General features: G+C 40.4%; 1 protein-coding gene across 1 annotated transcript in view; it reads right to left on the bottom strand.

The window, feature by feature from the left end:
* Positions 1-7,366: 7,366 nt before the first annotated feature.
* The window catches only part of MARCHF3 (membrane associated ring-CH-type finger 3), a 78,164-nt gene continuing 63,148 nt past the window's right edge, over positions 7,367-22,382 (bottom strand). The window contains exons 4-5 of the mRNA XM_075526975.1: positions 12,863-13,072; positions 7,367-7,828 (exon numbers count right to left, since the gene is read on the bottom strand). Of these exons, the coding sequence (XP_075383090.1) occupies positions 7,670-7,828; positions 12,863-13,072 (369 nt within the window). The 3' untranslated portion in view covers positions 7,367-7,669. The remainder of the gene's footprint in view (positions 7,829-12,862; positions 13,073-22,382) is intronic.

Raw genomic sequence — 22,382 nt, 5'->3', positions numbered from 1 at the left:
AGTCTGGAAGTATTTTTAAATGCATGGTCAGAATTTTGGAAGTTTATTTGAGCTTTTTTTCTAGCATTAGTCTCATGACAAATTTAAGACTTTTTGTAACGTCTTTCATCTTGGTTAAGTTCCCTTTTCTCGTGAACTACATGGTGACATTGCAACCTTGTGCCAGCAGAAGGTGGGGGGGGTGGCCAAGGGTTATGCATATGGATGAGGATTAGGGGAATGCTGCTTTTGACAGTAATGCTGGCTTAAACAACTGCATTAAACTGCAATGTAATACTTGATTTAACTTCCTGTTTATACTTGAATGTTTACATAGTATAAATATTTTCCTGTCTTTTAAGCATCACTCTATATCCCGTAACATTCTGAATACTTCTCAATTCAATCTATAGGGATGGCTTTCTATTCATTGTAGTCACAGATATCTGTAGGCATACATCGTATTAATGAACATGTATGTTGTAGGAAATGGCTACTTCCATTCCTTGTTTATTGTTTTCAAAACTAATAGCACAGGCTAGCAATGTATTCCAGTAAAGACTTGATTAGGCCAGTTAAAGAGAACTGTTAATCTCTCTAATCAGTAGTAAAGAAAAATACTTTGCATGTAGGCATTGGGTACCTAATTCTTAATTCACAGTAGGAACCTGGCAGTATAATCAAGCATTCTTGGTTATAGCTTTTGTAGGGCCCGTTTTTTTCACGAGGATGATGAACAGTGCTGTAACTCTCTTACTTGAAGGTGTAGCTAGGAGCTGCTACTTGAAACTAATTTTCTCTATAAAGGGAGCTTTTACATGAGTCTTGTGAATATTCTGGTAAATAAGCACTCTTGTGATGGATGACAATGGGAGAAATGCTGATTTTAGAAAAATTATTTTGCTGTTATAAGTATTTCTGTAAACTAGCATAAAGAGTGTTGGGAAACACAAATGACCTTTCTGGGGAGTGTGTGCGTGCATGTGTGCTCACTCTAATCTTTAGAGTGAAACATCCTACCACCAGGTGGAGATACTACTATTAAAATATTAAAAAAACCCAAACCCCAAAACTTCCTACATTTCCCTGCGAGTTCCATAATAACTTTTGAAAGTTTCTGCGTTATTGAACAGAACAGCTTCTGTTCTCCTACCTCTTCCCCATCTTTCCACACTGAAGTCCAGAAGTACATTTTGATTACTGCAAGGTAGGGTGGACCTTTCATTGCTGTACTGAAAAACACCAGCCTCAAGCTTGTGGAGGGCTATGCATTGTGCCACTGTATGCAGCAAACGCAAATTTTTATGGCAATACTAATTTTTTTCTCCTCTGTCACACAATATAGACATGAGAGCTCTTGTTCCTGTTAGTTTGGAACTGCATTCAAAATACACCACCTTGGCTGTTGGGGTTACTGCCATGATCAACACCAGTCTGGGGGTGAGAAGGCACACTGATGGATTTGGTACATCCACTGACCACTGAAAAATGAGCTAATTGACTATATGCAATGTTATGTGACGTGCTCATGTTTTCTGGAGGTTGTGAGTCAGGTAATGAGCCAGAGAAGAAGCAAACAATATCCTAGTTAGCTCTGTAGACATGTTCAACGTGTGATTAAAATTTTGGTAGGTCTTTTTATTACTACTGTTACAGTAATATGTAATGATTATTTTTAGGTACATTCAGTCCTTTCTAGACTTGGCAACAGGTGTGGATTATCATTGTCTGATACTGATCTGTTACACAGCTGACAAGAGATACAAATTGTATCATCCTGGCAGGTGAAAACTGTTTAGTAACTTACTGCTTGCAACTAGAAAAACACTTTACCAGAAATGTATCTGCTCAAATACATTCATTACTGTGAAAACCAGAGTAAGAATCTGTTCAGGAAACAAGTGGTTTGACTTGTACCACACTAGCATTGTATAATGAACACTCTTGAGGCAAGAGTAGGCATTCCTGTCAGCTGGTCTTGCTTCTGCACAAGTTTGATTTTTTGGGTCTCTTCACAGCAAAATCAGCAAACCTGTAAACTGCATTCTTTTTTTATAGTGGACAAGTTCATTAATAAACCTCAGTGTAATCAATTGTAGCCCAAATTATTTTACAGTGTAGTCAGTTGTAGCTCTATGCTACACATGCTTATGCCTCTGACTTCTTTATCCCTGCTTCATATACCTACATCGTATTTGCTCAAGCAGACAGCAAAATATAGAAATATAAATCAATGTGTAAGTAATGTAAATACTTTTTCTTTCAATATATGCTAATTATTAATTTGTCTGCTTCTGTAAAAGAAACCATTTTAAATGCTGGTCTTAAATTTTCATGGAGAAATTTAACTGTCTTATCAGTGTATCATTTTGATACTAATTTGAGGGTTTCTGAAGTGAAAATGATGTTTTATGGGGAAACTCCAAATCTGTGAAACAGTGCCTTTTATATTCATACTGCACTGTAAGCAGTATAGGTGGTAGTAGTAGAAAAAAAATATGACTGCTGCTTTGGCAAAAATGGCTACATGGTAATTGACTATGAAGTATTTTTCTCTAGGCAAAGTAAGTAAGTAATTGATGGGGAATAAAAGTTTTTAAAGCTCTTGACCCAAATAGGACAACTAGTACTAACTGGTGATTTTTATAAAGGGAATGGAAGCTATGTCTGATGGATGCGAATGCCTGCTTAGCCTTTCCTGGTCTACGATGGTCAGCTTCAAGGAAACACTGGCACACTTAATTATTGATGATATTCAACAAGATCCATCATAGGATTATGGCAAAAGTTAGGTATTTTATCTCACGTTTTGCTTAGTGTGCATTTATTGCTCTGAGTCCTTTGCTGCTCTCCTCTGGTTTCCTTTTATGAGTTTGCACAAATACAGGACTTGTTCTCTGTGTGATTAACCCTGAAGAAAGAAAAGTTATATTTGGTGTCATCAGTAAAAGGCACATTTCAGCTTAAGCTGACTCTTTCATAGGATTTTCCTAGAGTTACCAATTAACTCTTGGATGTGAATTTTCATAGCTGGTTTGAGTGTTGCATTTTATGAACAGAAAAGATTACTGGCAAGAAGTCTAACCTTCTCCATAATGTAAGTCATGGAGTGAAACTGTAATGTTGGTTTTCTCTGCAACTGTAGTATTTTGTTTCTGTAGGTTGTGTGTTTTGTTGTTTGTAATGGGATGTTGTAGATAGAATGTCAACATTGATTCTGTATTTTAACAAGTTTTATTGGGAAAGTATTCTATACACTTATGATAGAGTTGAAGAAAAATCACAATCGGTTCTATAACATTTCAACATCAAAGGGAGGAAAAAAATGTTGTAGCACAGACACATGAGGTGTAAGAGGCTGTCAGTAAAAAAATTTAAGAACTGAAAGCTACTAACAAACTTGGCAGCTGTTGAGAGATGTAACTTCTTGATTTTTGAAGAAGCTTTCTTATGTGGAAATTAAATTTGAAATGTGGAATAACAGCAATTAATTAGGATGCAGTGTGGTGTCATCATCAGTTACATTACATACTATATACCCATACTGTAGGCTTGCTTGTTTTGTGGGCCTGCCAGGTGTTTATAAAGCTAGAGGCCTCTGTTGTACATTTTGCATTGTCTAGTAGTTTTTACAGATACTTTTCACAGAATACGCCAAACCAGTATTTGGCAGTCAATAGGCAATACTCAATTCTGCTTGCAAGGAAAATGCTTGTTTAATTAAGCAGCTGTGTGTTAAATGGAGCTCGGTCTCATAATAACAGAAGAAAAGCTTAATTATTAACAGTTATTTTTTTTTAAACTTACCTTCATTTGAAAGGGAGAGCTTTTTTAGCTCTCTTTTAGTGCGTAAGTGTTTCTCCTGGTAGCTCTTCACCTCTCTTTCTGATGGTATCCACTGCATCAAAGGCCAGTTGCATATATTGGCCCTGATTCCCTTCATATACTGAGTTGTCACATTGCCCTGTGTGACTTCCTACTGTAAAACTGATGCAAATCTGTTTTTAATAAATGAAATGTAAATGACAGTTTGAAGTCTCAGTCTGGCAGAACTATACAGCTGAGTTAAAAAAAAACAGAAAAAAAACAAAACCAAAACAAACAAAACAAAAACGAAAAACCTGAAGTATCTTTAATCCTACTTATGCTGTGACTTCCTTCCAGTTGAACAGGCAGCTATGGTATTTCTCAATCTTCAATTACATCCTTCTGTACCAGTTTCTTCTATCCACTGAATGTGCTTTCCTCCCTTCTTCCTAAGTGGTTTATACTGCTGCTTCCTCTGTTTTATTCTCCTCACTACAATAGGAAGTGAGGAGTCGCATAGCTTCCTGCTGTTGAATCTCGTACCTTTTCAACATCGTCATTTTGTCAAATACCACTGCTTAACCTTACTTTAACTTTGCCTTGTTTGTTGTTTTATATAATATGATAGACTAGTCTCGCAGGGAAAAGGCTATGTAGAAGAAGTAAAACTTCCTCACTTTGCATTGCACTCATCATTAATACTGAATTGTAGTGGACTCTGTGTGGGTTTAACCCTATACACTTAGGATGGCAATCTCCGTCATCGGCAAGCAGGATGTGAAAGGGAGGAACAAAACTGTATTATGCCTGCAGCTTCATAGAAGGATTTTTTGGGTGGCTTAAGTTGCTGTTGCTTTTATCACTTGCAGCTCAAAATACTGATTTGAATACTGCTCCTTCTATGTAACTTCTTACATGGAAAAGGAATGTCAATGGCAAGGCCAGCTGCATGAGAAGAAAGCGTAATGTTGCTGAGAAGCAAATTCAGTGACATTATTTAAAAAAAAGAAAAAAAGACCTCCCCCATCCTTTCATTAGTTAACTTTTATATTTGCTTAACTGGGAACTCTTTAAGGATAGCATAACAAAGGTGTCATTGTACTGCCAGAAGCTTTGCTAGATGTAGCTACTGCTGCAGTTAATTTTGTCTTTCACATCTATTCAGATGAAAATGAGTATTTCTGCTGTTGTAGAATATTTGCTGTAATGATCCAGTTTTAAAATTGTTCATTGAAATTTGGACTTGGTGTGGCAACAACAGCCTCAACTAGTGGAAGAAAAAGCAATACTTGTCAAGAGGAGCCTTCTGTCTGCAAGTCTTTAGTTCAGAACAGAAGTGGGAATAAGAATTAATATCACCCACCTTCCTGTTCTATGTTTTAGGAAAAACAAGGAAGAATATGAAGTATGCTTTTTTTCCATGAGTTTAATGCAAAAGGATAAGTGCATGACTGGATCTTTTCTGGCATTTGTTTCTCAAGAAAATGCATGGGAGACTATTGCTAGTGACTTCAGCAGTCAGTTTTGCTGTACTTGTGCATCAAGCAGAGAAACTAGAGTAGTAATGTATTTGCTGAACTGGACCATACTTCCTCTCTGGCTGCTTCAGTGTGCCTTCTTCAGATTAAATAAGCTGTCTTTAAACAAAAAAATGAAATTGGAGTAACACAGACGAGCTGGGCCAAGTCACTATGCTGATCTGTGTGCATATACCTTGCAGCTTGATTTGAATAATTGTTTTCCTAGTTGCTACTTAATTCTGTATCATCCTAATTTTTTGTTTCATGAAACAAAATCAAGAATAGTACTTACTTAAGAATAACACTTCTTTCATGGGCCAACTTGCTGGGCTATCTCCCAAAGAATCAAAAGTAGTAACAGAATTCTGAAGAAAGCTTACCTAAAGCAAATGTGTAGGTATTAAAACAGTCTGACAGTGTCCTGACCCAGCTAGACTTGCTTTATTTCTGTGCCCCTGGCTAGCAGGCGTTCTTTCAACCTGGAACTCTCTGCCTACATGCATGTTCAGTCTTCTATCCAGAAAGTTAGTTGCATTTGGGAAGAGGGTTTAAAAAAAAGCACTACAGGTTTTAGGTCATCACAGAGTTTGCGATACCCGTGTCTTCAGTATCTTGTATAGTTTTCTCTGGAAGAGAAGCAGGTACTCACTGCCATATGACCAACCCCTGACCTTATTGTCAGATTAATGAGTATAGATCTGCAGGTCCATGATTTTCTTACACATCTTGGCTTGCTGTGAAACTAGATTTGTGTCTGAATGAGGCTGTTATTGCTTTATATAGGTAGTTGATCCTTGTATCCCCATGAAATTGACAGTTACAAAGAATACTGTATAATAACATGACTACAGCTAGGCTGGTCCAAAGACAGAATAAAGAAGCTAACAGACTTGGGTTTGTGTACTAAGCTTTTTCTTCCATAGAGCACACACAACATCAAATAAGCTCTTGTCTGATGGTAAACACCCATAATACCTTGAACTATCTGAATTATAAATTATTAGCCTTTTTGCTATGTATTCCTTTTTATTTTCAGTTTCTGCAGAGTTTGGAAAACATAAGATGTGGCATTGCCATCTACGCACATTTCTAAAAAAATTAATCTATTCAAAGGGGCTAGGTATCAATTTCTCATTCTAGCAGCATTTGTTAAGGAAATTTTGTGTAGTTCTGTAAGATAAGTCTCTCTACGTAAGTGTGTGTCTCTTCTGAGAGTGAAGAATTGCTGAATGAATTGGGCATAAACCCAAGGGGAAATAGATAATGCCACCCAGGAATAAAGTCGAGGCTTTACACTCCAAATTGTTTGGTCACCATACTAGGCTGTGTATTATTACATTTTTTAAAAAAAGCCTTAGTCTCAGTGCTACAATGAGAGGTTTGGGTTTACATACTCTGCTAAAACTACCTGTCAAGCTGAAAATTTTGCAGCTTTAAAATAATGCTAATTTTTATGCAAGACAAGTTCCTGCTTCCTAAAACATGTCTAATGATCTCATTCATTATGTATGCAGAGTTTTCCTTACAAAGATAAGTCTTACAATTAGGGTTAAATTCAGCTTGGTGTAAATGCAAACTAAATTGGCTAAGTTTGAATTCACACCAGCAGAATGTGCACTTCAGTGCAGAATGTGGTGCCTAATTTGTTGCTTCTGAGTGGAAAAAGTACAATTATTTTTTTTCCTGAGCGCTATGTACTAGAATACTTTTGAGTAGGAAGATTATTGCAATTTGTGTCATTTCTTTCTTTTGCACATGCTAAACTTATTACTGAAGAATTTTCCTATCGGAACTTCCCTGCTGAAGAGGAAACAGAGAAGATAATTTTCTGATCACTTTCTAGTGTTTAAATAATATGCCAATTTGCAGAACTTGTTACACACAAATTTTAATAAATCCAAAATATTGGTATAAAGGACCTTCAAATAAAATCAGCTGGGGGAATGCCATTGCTGTGCTTTAGGAAAGAAAAAACAGCACTGGTTACTATCCAGCTACCTTAAAGAAATAATACTGTAAGAACAGGAAATGATAAAAACAAAGCACTTTTTAAACCTGTTTTGCATTGTTAATTATCATAGTTTAATATTTTCAATAATAAAAAAGTTTGCATCACTTGATGATGCAAGTATTAACACGAGTTTGTAGAATTCCATACAGTATCTGCTAAATAAACAAGTTTGGCAGCTTAGCAAATATCATACAATTGCAGCATCTATGATTTGAATTCAAACAGTGATTTATTCCTCTGCAAAGAGTTTGTAAATCCGAATAGCACATTCCTGGGTTCTGGACGGTGTCTGATCCCCATGAGACTGAGGAAGATATTTTTAGTGCATGGCCCCTGTGCAGAACTGCCCAAATCAAACGATTGTCTCCTTTGAGTTCCTTTTGAGGGGCTGCAGGCCCAGCAGGGACTGCTGGTTGGAGGGGATGTTGGCAGACTTTGGGATTAGGAGTATCACCCGCTGATTGGTCCGACGCCATTCATTGTATAATCTACAGTGATACCTAAAGGATACCTGGGGAGAGGAGAGAGATGCACTGTGTTTAGAGCCGCTGCAGTCCTCCAAGGAATCAACTGGAGTGTGGGGGGAAATGCCTTCAAGTGGAACAAAAAGCTGATAAGCAGCCTAACTGGGTGGGATAAAAACGAGCAAAAAGATGAGACCTACCATGTAGATGGCTTGTTCCCCAAGTTGCCACAGCAGAGAAGAAAAGCAGCCTGTGCCCTACTTTCTGCTGTTGCCTACCTCTCATTCCCTTTTTATAACATGCAAAATCAGACATCCTGCCTCTGTCTTTCCCAAGAACTAGAATTATTGGCAGCCACTTACAATGAGAATGAGTTTGGGGTGCTATTATGCTGCAAGTTGTTAAACTGACAAATAATGTAATTGGCTGGGTGGTGAAGGCTTGCAGGTAGCTAAGCTGTGTGCAAACACTGACAGGGTCGTATGTTCTACCTTGTAATGCTTTATTGCTGAATGCATCAAATTCAAGATTGCACAGACACAACAAGGTGAGTGTGAGCCATCTGCCAACATGTGTGCATCTCAATTTAGATTGTCTTTGAATTTTTTTTGTTATCAGCTAACCAATTTCAACCTTAGTGTGGTTCTGCAAAGAGTGGAAGGGAAATGACTGACTGCTATGGATATACAAGATAACTTGGCCCTATATTTTTTTTAATAGTTTACTGCTTATTTTAGTGACATCCAAGTATAGTGAGAGTTATGTCTGTGTAAGATGATGCACATGTGCAGTTTAAAAAAAAAAATAAAGTAACCTGTAAACTGGCTTGGGACTTTTTGGGTGAAATGTGCCACATGGCAGTTACCATGTTCTTGAGATGTGGGCAGGAAGGACCCACACAGTGAACACAGGAGGAACCTTTTTTTTGTTAGCTGTTCTGTCTTCATGTACAGCTGGTCATTTGTCACTGATTTTTACACACCTGTGCCACTTCTGTAGGTCAATGCTGTTCAGAGGGCAGAGGGTGCCATAAAGGCTGGAGGGAACACGCTTGGTTTGCATAGCTGGGTGGAAGATGCTGCTGACTGTTTGCAGAGAAGTGGCTGTGTGTGCTGCTGTGAAAAGGGGCTGTGCTGCTTGCTTTCCTACCCCTACAGCAATGACAGGCTGGCTGCCAGTGAGATATGGAGGGATATTAAGTAATATACATGCCTATGAATATCCTTCAAACCCCTTTCCTTATTGCAAAAAGGGTGCTTTTACCTAAATAAATAATTTACCTTTCTATAAAATCCTACTAGGGACAAAAAAACTTTCTGGGTTTTTTTTTTTAGATCTTTATATGGCTGTCTGCTGTTAACGAGGGAATCCTACAGAGCTTTTGTTCACTAAGCAGATGCCCAAAGAACTCTTCCAACAGATGAATTGATTCCCCACCTTTCAATCTCCTCTGCTCCCCCTGAAGGTTAAGCAGTCTGCATCTTTGTTTCTGTGGAACATCGTACATTGAAAGAACATGAGAAATCTCTTTTTAAAAGGCACTACAGTATCAGCAGAAATCATGTGGTAGAGGGAGGAGGGGAAAAAAAAACCACCTGCAAAGATGAATGCCATGCAAAATGCAGTGACTGCTTCAGAGGAGTGAGCTAGAGTTTAGGTTGAGTTTTGAAGTAGCATCACATGAGGTTCTTTGAGGAACGGCTGCATTGTTAAGCCAGGCTTTAACCGCTTGTTTGTTTAAGGCATTTTCACAGGATATCCTAGTTAAGTTTGACAGCTTGTTTACAATGGGCTCTTGCCTGGAGGCGATTTCCAAGCAATGTCAGCTACTGAATTTCAGCAGAGCCACGGTTACTCACCCTAAGGTGTTACACTAGATGCTGAGCTACGCTCTTGAGATGCTGAACAAAGGCCAGATTTACACTGGTCCTTGGCACACTAAACTCCTTTGTTTGCCTCTTCAATAGGATAGCAAGGGGAGTGTCTATCTTTCTAACTTACTCTGAATTAATTTGGGCTAGCCTTTGTTTTAAATCAGCAGTTATGTTACACTGGAAGCTATAGGGCCAAATACTGTTGTACTCCAACCTGCTACTTGATCTTACAGGAGTCAAGATTACCTGTGTGCAAGAGAAAGCAGAGTGTGACCCTGAATTCTTAGTTTAAATAGCAGTATCTGTTTTGTGTCTGAAGCTTTCTCCTTGGGACTAGCAGGCTTTTTTTGTGTGTGTACATCAGTTAGAGTGATTAAATGCAGAGGAAAAGCAACAGCATTTTATGGAAAACTTTGGCTGTTTTAGGGGAAGGGATAAAATAGCTTCTTGGATGCTAAAAATAGTATCTCTCCCATTCTCTGCTCACTGGGATAACTGTGGTGTGTAAATAATCTATATGCCAGCTTTTGCCTCCAGAGAAAATAAGCTGATTTATTGGAAGTAAAATGAAGTTTTTGTTTTCTTAATTTTCCCAGGACCTAAAGGAGCATTATATGACATATTGTGTGTAATTTACCCCACAGCACTCAATCTGTTCCCTGCACAGCCATAACTGAGCAAGTAGTACAGGATTCTCCCATTTCTGAAAATTAAAGGGCAGGTGCTGCTGAAGCACTTGATGGGGTTAGCACTTCTGCACGTGCATCCACTCCTTGCTGTATGGCAAGGGGAGTGTGGAACCTCCCCAAAGGCAATGCAGGCTGGGGCTTTCCTGCGTGACTGATGGGTCTCAGGCTGTGGAGCAGAGAGTGGGCATGTCTTCCATGTGTAGGGTGCTTAGTGCCATTTGTAAAGTAGCTGCTTTAAATCTCTACCTTGACTTGCAAATCTGCCATCTGAGAAAGTGTGTGAAAACACTGTCACTCAAGCCTATTGACATAATCTGCAGCTATACTTAAACCTCCCTAAAACTCTTCCATCCAGTACTAATGCTGCGAGGGCAATGAGGGCACCTTCTGTCCTGTGAAGAGAGCCTGAGAGTCCTTCCCACCATGCCTCTCTGCTCTACCCACTGAACTAACCCCATGCTGAACAGGAGGGTTACGGTGCCCTGAGAGGCTTCCTGCCTTGCCCTTCCCTGATGCACACAGTGCTTCATTAGCCCATCCACTTCCTGCTGGTCTGAATAATAGATTAGAGTGGAATTACCTCTTCCACAACTCAGTGGACATTAAAGATACTATATTTCAATTAAATCAACCAAGGTATGCATTTACATCAGGCTTACCATCACCATATTCTGCAAGTGCCAATAACACATTTCTCTGTATGCTTTTGAAGGGGTAAAAGTTATAAATGAATAGAAGGGATTTTTGCCACTTACAATGCAAATGCAATAGACGGTGGTAGGGACTACAACTGAGATGCTGTAGAAGTCTTAATGAGGAAGGTTAGATATGTCCATGTGTCATGGGTAATTAAATGCAACTACTTAGCCAGACTACCCTTTCCAATTTCCAACCATTTTGGTGCTTGTGAATTATGTATATAAGGTAAATTAGACAGCATTTGTGTTTCTAAGGAAATTTGAAATTTCCTTTTCAAAGGAGATTTGAAAAACCTTTGCTTGAATACCTGACAGACATGTCTACAGCTAGTACTGCAGGAAATACAAGTGCCACCGCACTGTTGGAGTAAACGACCATCCTGTCAAAGGGGAGTACTGCTGCTGCAGCTTCACAGAACATGGAAGCAGAAACAACAAAGAGAAACTGCAGGAGGCTGAGGCAGAACTCTTGAGCTTTCCCTACTGTTGTGCACTGCTAAAATTAGCCTGCAAGTCCTCTATGGATGAGACAGGGTTTCACTGTTATGAATGAAGTAAATGAGATGTTACCTTTCATAGCTTTCTTGGGGCTAGCTGTTAGGTAGTGTGGGGTTTTTGTGTTTCCCCCCACCTCCCCTTTTCCAAGCTTACTCTAGGCTCAGCATAGGAGTTTCTTGCTGTGGGCTAGTTCTGCTAATGCAGTTCTTAAAAGTGCCACCTCCTCAGCAGCTTACACTGATCAAAAACTGCTGGAAGGGGTCAGCCATGCAGCACGTGGCCATGCCTACTGAGGGGGAGAGCTGGGCGCTGGCCCTGTGGCATTAGAGGCCGTGCCAGCACCACAGGCACGGTGGTCTTGCCCCCAGTCAGGGCAGCACAGGCTCAGATGAGCTTTTTCTCTCACAGCAGCACAGCCTTGCACCACTGCACAAGCATTACCCTGTTAGTGTGAATGCTCCCTGTCTGCATCCGTTGTTCTGTTCTCCTTCCCCCACCAGAGCTAGAGGTGTGAAATGTCAAACTCAACAGTAACCTGGGGTTTTCAGTGAACTGCTAGACCATGGCTTGATAAAGACTTATTTGGGCAGCTGTCCTCTGGATTCCCTTCACTTCTGCTGGGCCAAGGGTTTATTGGTGCACTGGGCCCAGGAACGGATCTCAGTTTGTACAACCTGGTACAAAACAAGTGGCTTTTAGGATGGATCAGCATGCAAGTTACAGCACACCTGGGTGCAGGATGGGAATAAGGCAGTGATTTAATCTGCACTCAAAGGCAGCTACGTTTCTGCAGACCTGGGTGTAAGGTGCGTTCTGCTATGGACTTCCCCCAGTGCCACGAGCACGAGGAATGGGGAAAGCACGGGATGCACCCACGTCCAAGGCTTTTGAACTGTAAAATTAGCCAGATGTTGGATTAGAATAAAATCTGAATCCTCTGTGGCAGCCAGGTTGTTCACCTAAAGCTTTTTTGTGCACTGTGCCTTCACCTTTTGCACATCATCTTTGATGAAACTCCCTCCTGTAGCATCTGTCTTGAACTCCTCCATGTTACTTCCTTGTCTCCCTCTTGCTATCCCCTCTGGTGTTTGGGATTTGGGAATTACTGACCCCAAAGGCAAACTGTCTCGTTTTCCACAGAACTTGAATGGTGTGGAACTCAGATGTTTCTTGCAGATGTAACTTAAATTTATCAATACAGAATGTAAATATAAGCAATGCTTTGTAAAACGGTCCACCTGCTCTACAGCACTCTGTGTAATTAATTTTCCGATTTGTTCTTTCCCTTATTCCTGTGAGTTGAATAGAAAACCAATACTTACTAGGGTCCAAAAGAGGTAAATAGTGAAGAGTGCGACAGTGAGTGCAATGAGGCCAACAGCTTCTAGCCTACTACTAAAGTGCAGATGGTCCACTGCTCCTCGTAGACACAACCAGCCAGAGATGGTCGCCAGCGGAGTGATAAACAAGAAGCACACCATGTCTCCAAAGAGAGTCCGTTTCTCATGCTGGGGGCCTGGGTTCCTCAGCCACTGCAGGCAAAACGCAGACAAAACAAGTGTCAGCACAGGGAGGATGTTTTTATCGGAGATAGCTGCTGGCTTGCAAAATGCAGACCTGCCCCTTGGAGGAGGGAACATGGACCACACGCAGGATGTGGCTTTGGCTGTCCCTAGAGAGCTCCCACCTGAACTTCTCCCCCTCGATGCCTGCTGATGTGCACCTCTAGCCATGCGTACCTACCACATCATTTATTCAGCTGTAGTAAAAGCTGCCTTGAGAAGGGGACGTGTTTTGCATAGCGCAGCCCCGGGCATTCGGCTGCTGAACTGTTTGAGAAACTCCCTTCTTAATGTGGAAAGAATCACACGCTCTCCTGACAACTCGAGAGTGCAGAAAATCTTTGTTAATATTTTGTATGCTATTTTAAGATTTTTTTTTTTTTTTTTTTTTTTTTACATTCTGCTTGTAATATTGGCAAAGCCATTTTCAACTTGCTTTCAGGTATCCGTACGCAAGCAGAGTTGAATGCACACAAGGTTACTTTTATTAAGAGGATATTAGTCTTGCAAAACAAGAGGGACTGAAAGTCAAATACTGAAGTGAAGGTTGATTGAACAGCTATTAAGGCCACACACCCATGTTTCCATAAACACGATTTTAGATAGCAGGGGTGAAAGAAGTTCAGCCTACAACAGTACACTGAGACCTTTTAATAGAAAAACCTCATCACTCAAGCCAATATTTGAACAGGAAGAATACCAAGCCCTGCAATTTTTGCCAATGTAAGCTGTAGGATTTGGTCAAAACTGCTCCGCAGCATCCTTTTATTCTTTTTCTTCTTTGAGCATATAACTGTACACACAGTACTACCAAGGCTAGCAAATATTTCTTACTGTGGCAGCTGTACATATTACCCCAGCCACGAGGGTGAACACACCACATATGCCACAGGCCTGTGTCTGCCCCAGAGAGCCCACGATCTAAGCAGCGGAGTCAAAGCTGGGAATGGGCAGTACTGGTGGAGCGAGCTGTCGTAACCCCAGCTGCCTGCATGGCCCGAGCTGGGCGCAGGGCCGGCTCCTGATTCCCAGTCTGGCACGTCCCTCCCAGGCCCCCGGCCCCGAGTGCGGCGGCCACGCCGAAGGCAAGGGAAGTCACGCTCCTCCAGGGAGCTATTGCATTACCTGTCATCAGCGCAACAAGAAACCGAAGCCACTGCAGCTCTGTGCCAGCAGATGTGGATGAGGCTCATGCATCCTTAAACTGTTTGGCCTTCTCATTCCTCCCAGTGTATTATACATGGCAGCGTAAGTCCTGTCTCTTTAGCTCCACAAACTAAGGCTGGGGAGGCAACTTCATCCCTTCACCCAGTTAGTGCCCTTTATTCCCAGCCACCTCGGGTTTTTTTTCTCCTTCCCTGTTACAGTGCTACAGCAATGACCCAGAGGAACAGCAGGACTCGAGAGTTTTGACAAGAGAGAGCAAGGCTAAGAGCATTGTGCAAACAAATGATTATTTCTCATCTAGGTATCCTACCCCTCTGTTATTTTCAGACCCGGCTTCACCTTTTTCCACTTTGCCCACACCATGAAAACAAATACAGCATTTACTTCTCCATCTTCATATGGGGTAAAACAACAGTCAAGAAACTGAGTACAACCAGGAACAGGTAGTCGCTACTCTGGGACGAGGAGGAAGACGCAAATCAGTGGATGAGTTTGCCTCAGCCTCACCATCTCTCAGATGGAAATAATAAATTGTCTACTTCACAGGATTTTTGTGAGGTTTAACTGCAACACAGTAATTCAGCAGCCTAAGATCCATTTTCATGTATAACTCAGGAATTTAGGAGGACACAAAAGTGTGTTCATAAACATTTTTTGCAGGATGTAGGCTTTTAATTTGCTTGAATACTTCTAAAATCCCAAGGAAGTGGGAAGTGCTTCCTAACTGCTATGTACTACTATAAGCAAGAAGTTGTAAGGGAAGACACTAGTTCAAGAGGAAGGATTGATACTGTTTTTTTCCTTTTCAAGCAGTGTCTTAAGCTCAAGATTATTTAAAATTCCAGAACACTGGGTGTGGTGGGTTCACCCCAACCAGTAGCTAAGCACCCACACAGTTGCTTGCTTACCCCCCACACCATCAGTATGGGGGAAAGAACAGGAAGAGGCTGCAAGCAGAGCTTGCTTCAGTAAAGCCTGTACAAAATAAGGAGACATACATTTGAACAGCTTTTTATTTTATTGTAACTTTATAGAGAACTCTATAAAGTCATGTGTGAAAGGCTCACACCACTCTCCTTCGAGCTTTCATTCCATTTACTTAAAAACACCCCCAAGGGTGTATGCATAACAGTTTCAGGTTATATTTGGTTGCTTCTAGACAGAACTGATTGCAACCTTCGCCTTGTTCAATTTCCATGAATCCCTGTAATGCGAAACTGCCAGGAAAATGAGAGGAACTGAAAGCGCCTGGTAGTGGACTTTCTGCTTTTAAAGGTGAGTGAAAAGGTTTTGTGAAAAGTGTTTGTTTAAAAGGTGACCTGCAAGAGAACTGCTGAGCACCTGCACTTCTTGACCTCAACAGGAATTGCAGGTGTTCACCACTTTCCCAGGGCAGACCTTAAAATGCCAGTATCTCCTTATCTCAGCACTATGTGGTGACTGTCCCCCCTGTAACTGGGCAGTGAAGAACGCACAGCAACATTTCAGAGTCCATTTAGCGGAGGCTGCATCCTCAAATTGCAGTCTGTTGTGACCCCTTTGGCATCCATGCAGCTCAGCTAGTGCAAGAAATACTGTTTATTGATCTGAGCGAGAAGGAAGAACAGCAAGAATACATACATGCGAGGAAGCACACACATTAAGGTATGTGTTGTCATCTCTGCCCTACGACTTTCACGAGACACAGTACAATGCACTTGAACTAAGACAGTGTTTTACGGTGTGCCATCAAACTTGACTGAAGGTTTGAGCAGACAAAAATGGCGTGAGACTGCTTCACAGGCTGATGGTTCCCTGCACTCCTTATGTCTCGTCTGACCCATATGAACAAAGAATCAAACCCAAGCAATTCAGATATTAGATGAGACTAGGACAGACAAGAGTAGTATTAAATAATAAACAAACTCCCCACCATTCTACAGTCTAACCTTAAAAGCTGGAGAAATTTCATTAGCTAGTTCTGAAGTAGAAGTCAAAAGCAACAAATAAGTAATTTCAATGGCTTTATGGATTTCAGTCACAGGAGGTATTTTTCTCCTGAAGTAGTGCACACGTGTTTCTAAGCCTGCTTCTGTTTAGTTTCTAGGTTTCAGTCTTTTGTTTTGGAAATGTGCACTGTCAAGTTACTTCATAGATAAAAAGCCAAGTCAGCAAATCCTTTTGTGAAACTGAAACCCACACAATGATCCCAACAAAGCGCTGAGCTGATTAATTAGCGTGGCAGTACAGTAGGGACTACCCTGCTGGCAAAGAATGAGATGTAAGGCCAGATGCAACTGTCAGATCTGCAGTATGATACTCTGAAATCTGTCCTATTAAAATGTGTCAACGTGCTCAATTATTTCTGCAATAAACTGAGACTCTCACAGTAATAATTTCCATTTTGGGAAAAAAAAAAGAGGTCATAAAAAGGGTGATGTTTGAAGCAAAATGCTGGCTTGCCTGGCAAAGCACGATTTTATCAAGTGCTATCTTAAAGTGAACAGTGATTCCTGTTCCTGACAGGCAGGTGGGGAGCCAGAGTAACAAGACATGAATTGACTTTAGCAATGGCAGGAAGCACTAACTCAAGAACAGGTCAGTGCAGTGCCTGATGCACAACCCAATATTGGCTCATGACTGACACAAGCAAAGAAACCCTGTGCCTGGAGACTACTATACACCTGATGAGAATCCAGCCCCTTGAAGAAATGTGGGGTCCCACCTTGTCCCTCACAGTGACACATAGCAAATGGGGTCTGCTCAGGAGCAAAACAGCCCCCAAACCCTGAGCTAACGACTGTGCCTGCATGATACCTCTCTGCTCCCCTAGCTGTCCCCGCCATCCCTTCGGCAGCGGGTGCTGCTGCCGCAGCCGCGTGGACCACATGCACTGCTCCAGCACGGGGGCTCCGCTCAGCCAAGCTCAGCTAAACGGGGCAGGTGTGGCTGAGATGACCCAGACCGTCTGTCTGCCCTGGAACAGGCACTCCCCAAAGGGTAGCCACAGCAATTGGTCTGGACAGGGCAACATCTTCGGCCACGCGTCTCTTTGCCCAGCAAAAGTGTGCCTAAGCCTTCAGGCGGTGGCAAAAGCTCCGCTGAAACACACTGGTGACCTCCTCCTGTGCTCAGGCTTCAACTGGAAAACTGAAAGGGCATCAAGTAAGTAAACGGAAAGCCCACACCACAAAAGGCGACTTTAAACGTTTGACTTACTTATCCCAGCAAAGTCACGCTCTAAATGCATCTTGGGGATGGCCAAAAGAAGGGAGAACTGAAGGGGGACACCAGTGAAGGAGAAGTGCTACTTAAGCTAATGGACAATGTTGGCTTAAGAACAAATGGAAAATAGTTGGCCATAAATAAATTTATGGTAAGAATCAGAAAAAAATTCCCAGCCTTCAGAGGATCCAGCTCTGGAACAGCCTCCCGCGAAGAGCAGTATAGGCTAAAACCCCCAAAGCTGACACAGTTTTATGAAGGAACTTGCTTACATTTTGAAAGGGATTTTTGATATACTGCATTTGACGTGAGAAAACACTGTTAACACACCTGAGGCTCCTTCACCTCACACACCGACATATGTAATAAACATACAAGGATTTGTTGTAGTTACTTCACAAAGTAGAGTTGAATTTAAATTATTATCTGCCCTAGAAAGATTAAACTGAGCTCTTGCACTTCATCAGAGGGTCTCCACACTTCCTTCAACTGAATGCAAATTCTAGCGCTCAGGAACCTAATGTAGATTTGCAACAGTCCCTCGGAGACTTTTGGTCTATGAGCCCACTATTGGCTTCCAAAATTTTACCCAATGTTTAAAACTGCACGCGAAACCAGATCTATTAAACTGTCCAAAATCCCATTTCAGTGCAAATGTACAGAGATGTTTATTTGACATTGTCAAATAATCTGAAACTTCAGACTCCTGAGATGAGCGAATGGGCTCAGTTTCCTTTTAACTGGTTTACTTCACCCTGCCTAAGCAAACGTAACCGGAGACTGGAGAACTGCTCATCTGAAAGGGGAAACACGCTGAGGCATCCGCGCGACGTCCCAGCAAAGTGAAGCCTTACATTTGGAGAAGGAAATCATCAGAACAAGCAGCAACCGATAACCAGAACAGCCCGGAGAGGATCAGACTGGGAATTTCTCTAACCTAACCAAAATGAGCTACCAGCAGAAAACTGCTGTAAAACACCTCCACAATTTTCAGCTGCTTCACCATTGCCAAAGGCAAAATCCTGGACGCACTCACCTCTATAGGTCTAACTTAAATGAGATGACTCACAAATGTTAAGTAAAGTATGTGCATTGTGTTTTCCAGATCAGATCCTAAGGCTACAACCTGCTTCTACTTGGAAGCCCTTTTTAGTTCACTACATTTTCCTTGGAGAATTGATTTTACATAAATGTTCCTGGAGTTATACCAGCAGCAAGGAAGATCCCACAGAGTATGAAGAAAATCCATCACACTGCTTTTTAGTTAAAGGTACTTAAATAGTTATCACATATGAAGCTGGGGGGAGAAGACAGGAAGGAATTGTCTTCCCTAAATGTCTTTCCCTTTGAACTAAAAATAGCTTATTACACATCAAACATACCAGTTCATTTCAGTCTTTTCACACTGATAGCTCTGCAGTGAATCTTGATGAAAGCAGCCTGTACACAAGCAAAACTGCTAGCAATTATTGTCATTTCTGGTTTCATGCCAGCAGTGACCAATGGGAGCATTTTTCCTTGGGCTTTAAGCAAAGAAAGACTGGCATTGCCTGTTTTTTTAGAGTGTTTCTCTTGAATGAAGGACATTTTTAAAGACCAGGAAGACCATTTATTGGCCCCCAAAAAATTGTATCTGAACAGTTTTGTTCAAATACTTTTTTACTTGAAAAATTTGTTTTAACTTTTTTCAGTTATGTTTTGTTTAAACTTTTTTCAGAAATGTTTTGAAACCAAGCTTAACTACATGTAACTCAAAATAAGGTCTCCCAGACCAGAATGGTATACATGTTTCTTTTCAGTGCAATGAAACATTTTGGGTGACTTGGAACTTTTCTAGGTTAATGTTTTGCCAAGGAAAACAAACATTTGACAGTTAATTTCAGTTGAAAAAATATTTATATTTCACTTTTTGGGTTTTCTGCTTAGATCAAACATTCAGTTACTGGTACAGTGTTATTGTCTTCAGTGGCTGCTTTTAGAAAGGCCATGGTGACAGCTCACAGAGATGTTCCTTTGGTCGCAGAGACAGAGGCCTGTCTATTTGACAGCTAGAAACTGAACAAATTGAGCTCTGTAACTTTATTATGCTAATGTTATGGTCTCTTTGTAACTGAGTCTGCTCTTATTTAAGTTTAACCCTTTTTTAACTCAAATTCCCAGGAATATTTTAATTGTGGACACCTGAATGAGCCCAAAGCTACTTTTTGAAATAGCAAATTAATGTCATTCACTTGTTTTTGTAAGTGGAAAGAATACGTTATTCATTGTAAAGGTGGTGTATGTTACATCTTTAATTTTTTTTTGTTTTGTAAAAAGAATAAAACACAGTGCAGATGGGAACCAACCCTAGGTGGTAGCTAAGTGTGAGGAGAGTACTGCAGGCTGTTGCTATCACACCATAACTGAATTTGCAATCTAGACCTTGGGTAGTTTGCCAGCTGAAAAACAGGAGTTTGATACACAATGCTCCACCAAGTAGCAATAATACAGTGGCTGGTAGATGTGGTGTTCAGTTTCTGGATTATACAACCTTAATGTCTAAAAACAGGATTAGTAATTCTCTGATAGCAAAAACAAGCAACAGAGCTTGCTAAGTTGCAATATAAAAATCTATGAAATTTCTTGCAGGTCCAGTTAAACAATATTGTGTTCTTTAACATTAATCAGGCTTACTGCTATTCTGTTTTCCTACTATCCACTTTTAGTTTATATTTCAGGTGATGCTTGTATCAGGTAAAAGATTTCAAGATGTGTCAAGAAAGAAGATTTTTTGGAACTCTAGGAGAAGCAGTATTTTCTTTTATCTGTATGTTTTTCAAAGCTCCTGTTCTATTTTGGATGAATATATTCCCAGTTAGACAGACAAATGTACACATTCAAGAAAATCAATCAACAAAAATCACGTTTTGCATTTTAAATCAAAAGCAAAGCAGATTTGCTATTGGCAACACATATTTCAACACATTGCAAATGTCCTGATCTACAAGCTCCAATATATGGAAACTGAAGACATGATAGATAATAAATGCTTGGTAGCTCTCCAAAAAGACAGACTTTTTATCTTAGCACTTTTTTTTTTCCTAGAAAAAGCAAACTTTGACTGGCTCCTATTGGTGGTAGGAAATGCTCCCAGCAGGACAGAGATGATAACCACACAGTTTAGAACTGTATTACAGAATCATGATGCCCAAAGAATAGTCACCAATACCGTTATCTAAACCAAAAATAGCTGTACCTTTCAAAACCCACAGCATCTTCCCTCATCTTGCTAGTCCTTAAAGAATAGCATTTGGCCTTTTCCAAAGCAGCTATTTCCTCTCTGATTGTTCAGTTACTTTCTCCTGGGAACTTTCCTCAACATTTTTTGCCCTTGATCACTAGTCCTTTAAGTTTAGGAAAGAGCAGTTACAGATGTGATGGTTTGAAGGCACAGTCTGTTCACTGGCAAATAATTTTTGCTTTTTTTTTTTTTTTTTTTTGCGGGGGGTGGGTTGCTTTTGTTTGCATTCTTGCTGTCAGTACTATGAGAAAGATTTGTGCTTGGGAAAAGTCAAGCACTGTAGCGAAACTTTTCTGTAAAGAACATAAAAACCAACTATTTCATTTCTCTTTAAAGGCGAGAGAACAGCTTGTTTTGGTCTCTGGATTTTTCCCCATTAGGAATGAATAGAGTATGGTATTCTAAGTGTAAAAAGTGCATCTTGAAGAGGTTATGTTTTTAAAACTGTATGTGTTCAGGAGTTTACTAATTATTTTTGTAATCCTTTCTTTAACTCAGACATACTTCTACTAGAAATCTACATGGCTGCTTCAAATTCTCCCTGCGTGACTTGGGTCTCGCAGGGGCATTTTTGCAGCTGAAGACAACTAGGTACAAAGCATTTCCATCACCTTGCCCTTCTTATTTTGCCCTTTTTGGGTCAAGAAGGAAGGAAGGATGTACATACTTAAGTTATCTGTTCCCAGCCCTAACGTGCTGTATTGACAGCTGCAGTTCCTCCAAACTTCGATTCACGAAAGTTTTCCTTGTTGGTGACTACGCTGAGTCACCATTTTCCTTCTGGCTTTAAGAGTGATCCTTCTACAAACTACGTGCAGCAAATCTGGTGTCTCTTCATTACAGTAATTTAATGCTAATGACTTGCTTCACTGAGCAGTGGAGAGAAAAAATAAGTAAAAAGAATCCCAACAGATAAAACCAGCATGACTCAAAGTCTTGCACAAAAAGTAAATTCATATTTCAGTGTAAAGCTTCTGGAAGTTTTAAATTATAATGCAAGCTCATCTTAACTACTTCATGCATAGATGTAGGTTTTAGGCATTTTTATAATTTATTTTTCTTTCTAGCATGAGCTCTACAGCCAGCAATAGATTGGGAAAAACTGAAGTTAATTTCTGCCCAATATTGTGATGATTATCCTGACTTTATTTTTCCTCCTAGTCATGCTGTTTTGCTTTTGAGTTTTATAATGCTAATTAAGTGCTTTCTGTTTGTTTGTTTGGAAAAAATGAACCAATAGATACCAAATCCTGGTTGATTTGAAACATGTAAATAACTTACAAGCCTGACTTACATGGTCACATAATGTTCTTATACTATATTTATGCTGGTTGTTTTCTAACAACATTTTATTGAACATAAACACATTTGTACTGCCATGTTTTGTGCCTGTTTCTGTACTAAGCCAAGTGGAAGCAACATAGATGCAATATGGAAACTGAAATGAAGATGATAAATAATACTCATATAAAGCTTGCCTAATCTTTATGCTGAAACATAGCAAAAGCATCTACATGAATAATGTCACAGAATTCTAGAGTGGATTTCTTCCTGTGGATTGGCTGCATTAAAAAAGCAGCTTATATAAAAGTGGAAGGTCTATAAAAGTCACTAACTGAAACTACTGCA

The sequence above is a fragment of the Mycteria americana genome, chromosome Z, assembly GCF_035582795.1.
Source record: "Mycteria americana isolate JAX WOST 10 ecotype Jacksonville Zoo and Gardens chromosome Z, USCA_MyAme_1.0, whole genome shotgun sequence".
NCBI lineage: Eukaryota > Metazoa > Chordata > Aves > Ciconiiformes > Ciconiidae > Mycteria > Mycteria americana.
This window is presented reverse-complemented; position numbering and strand designations above follow the sequence as displayed.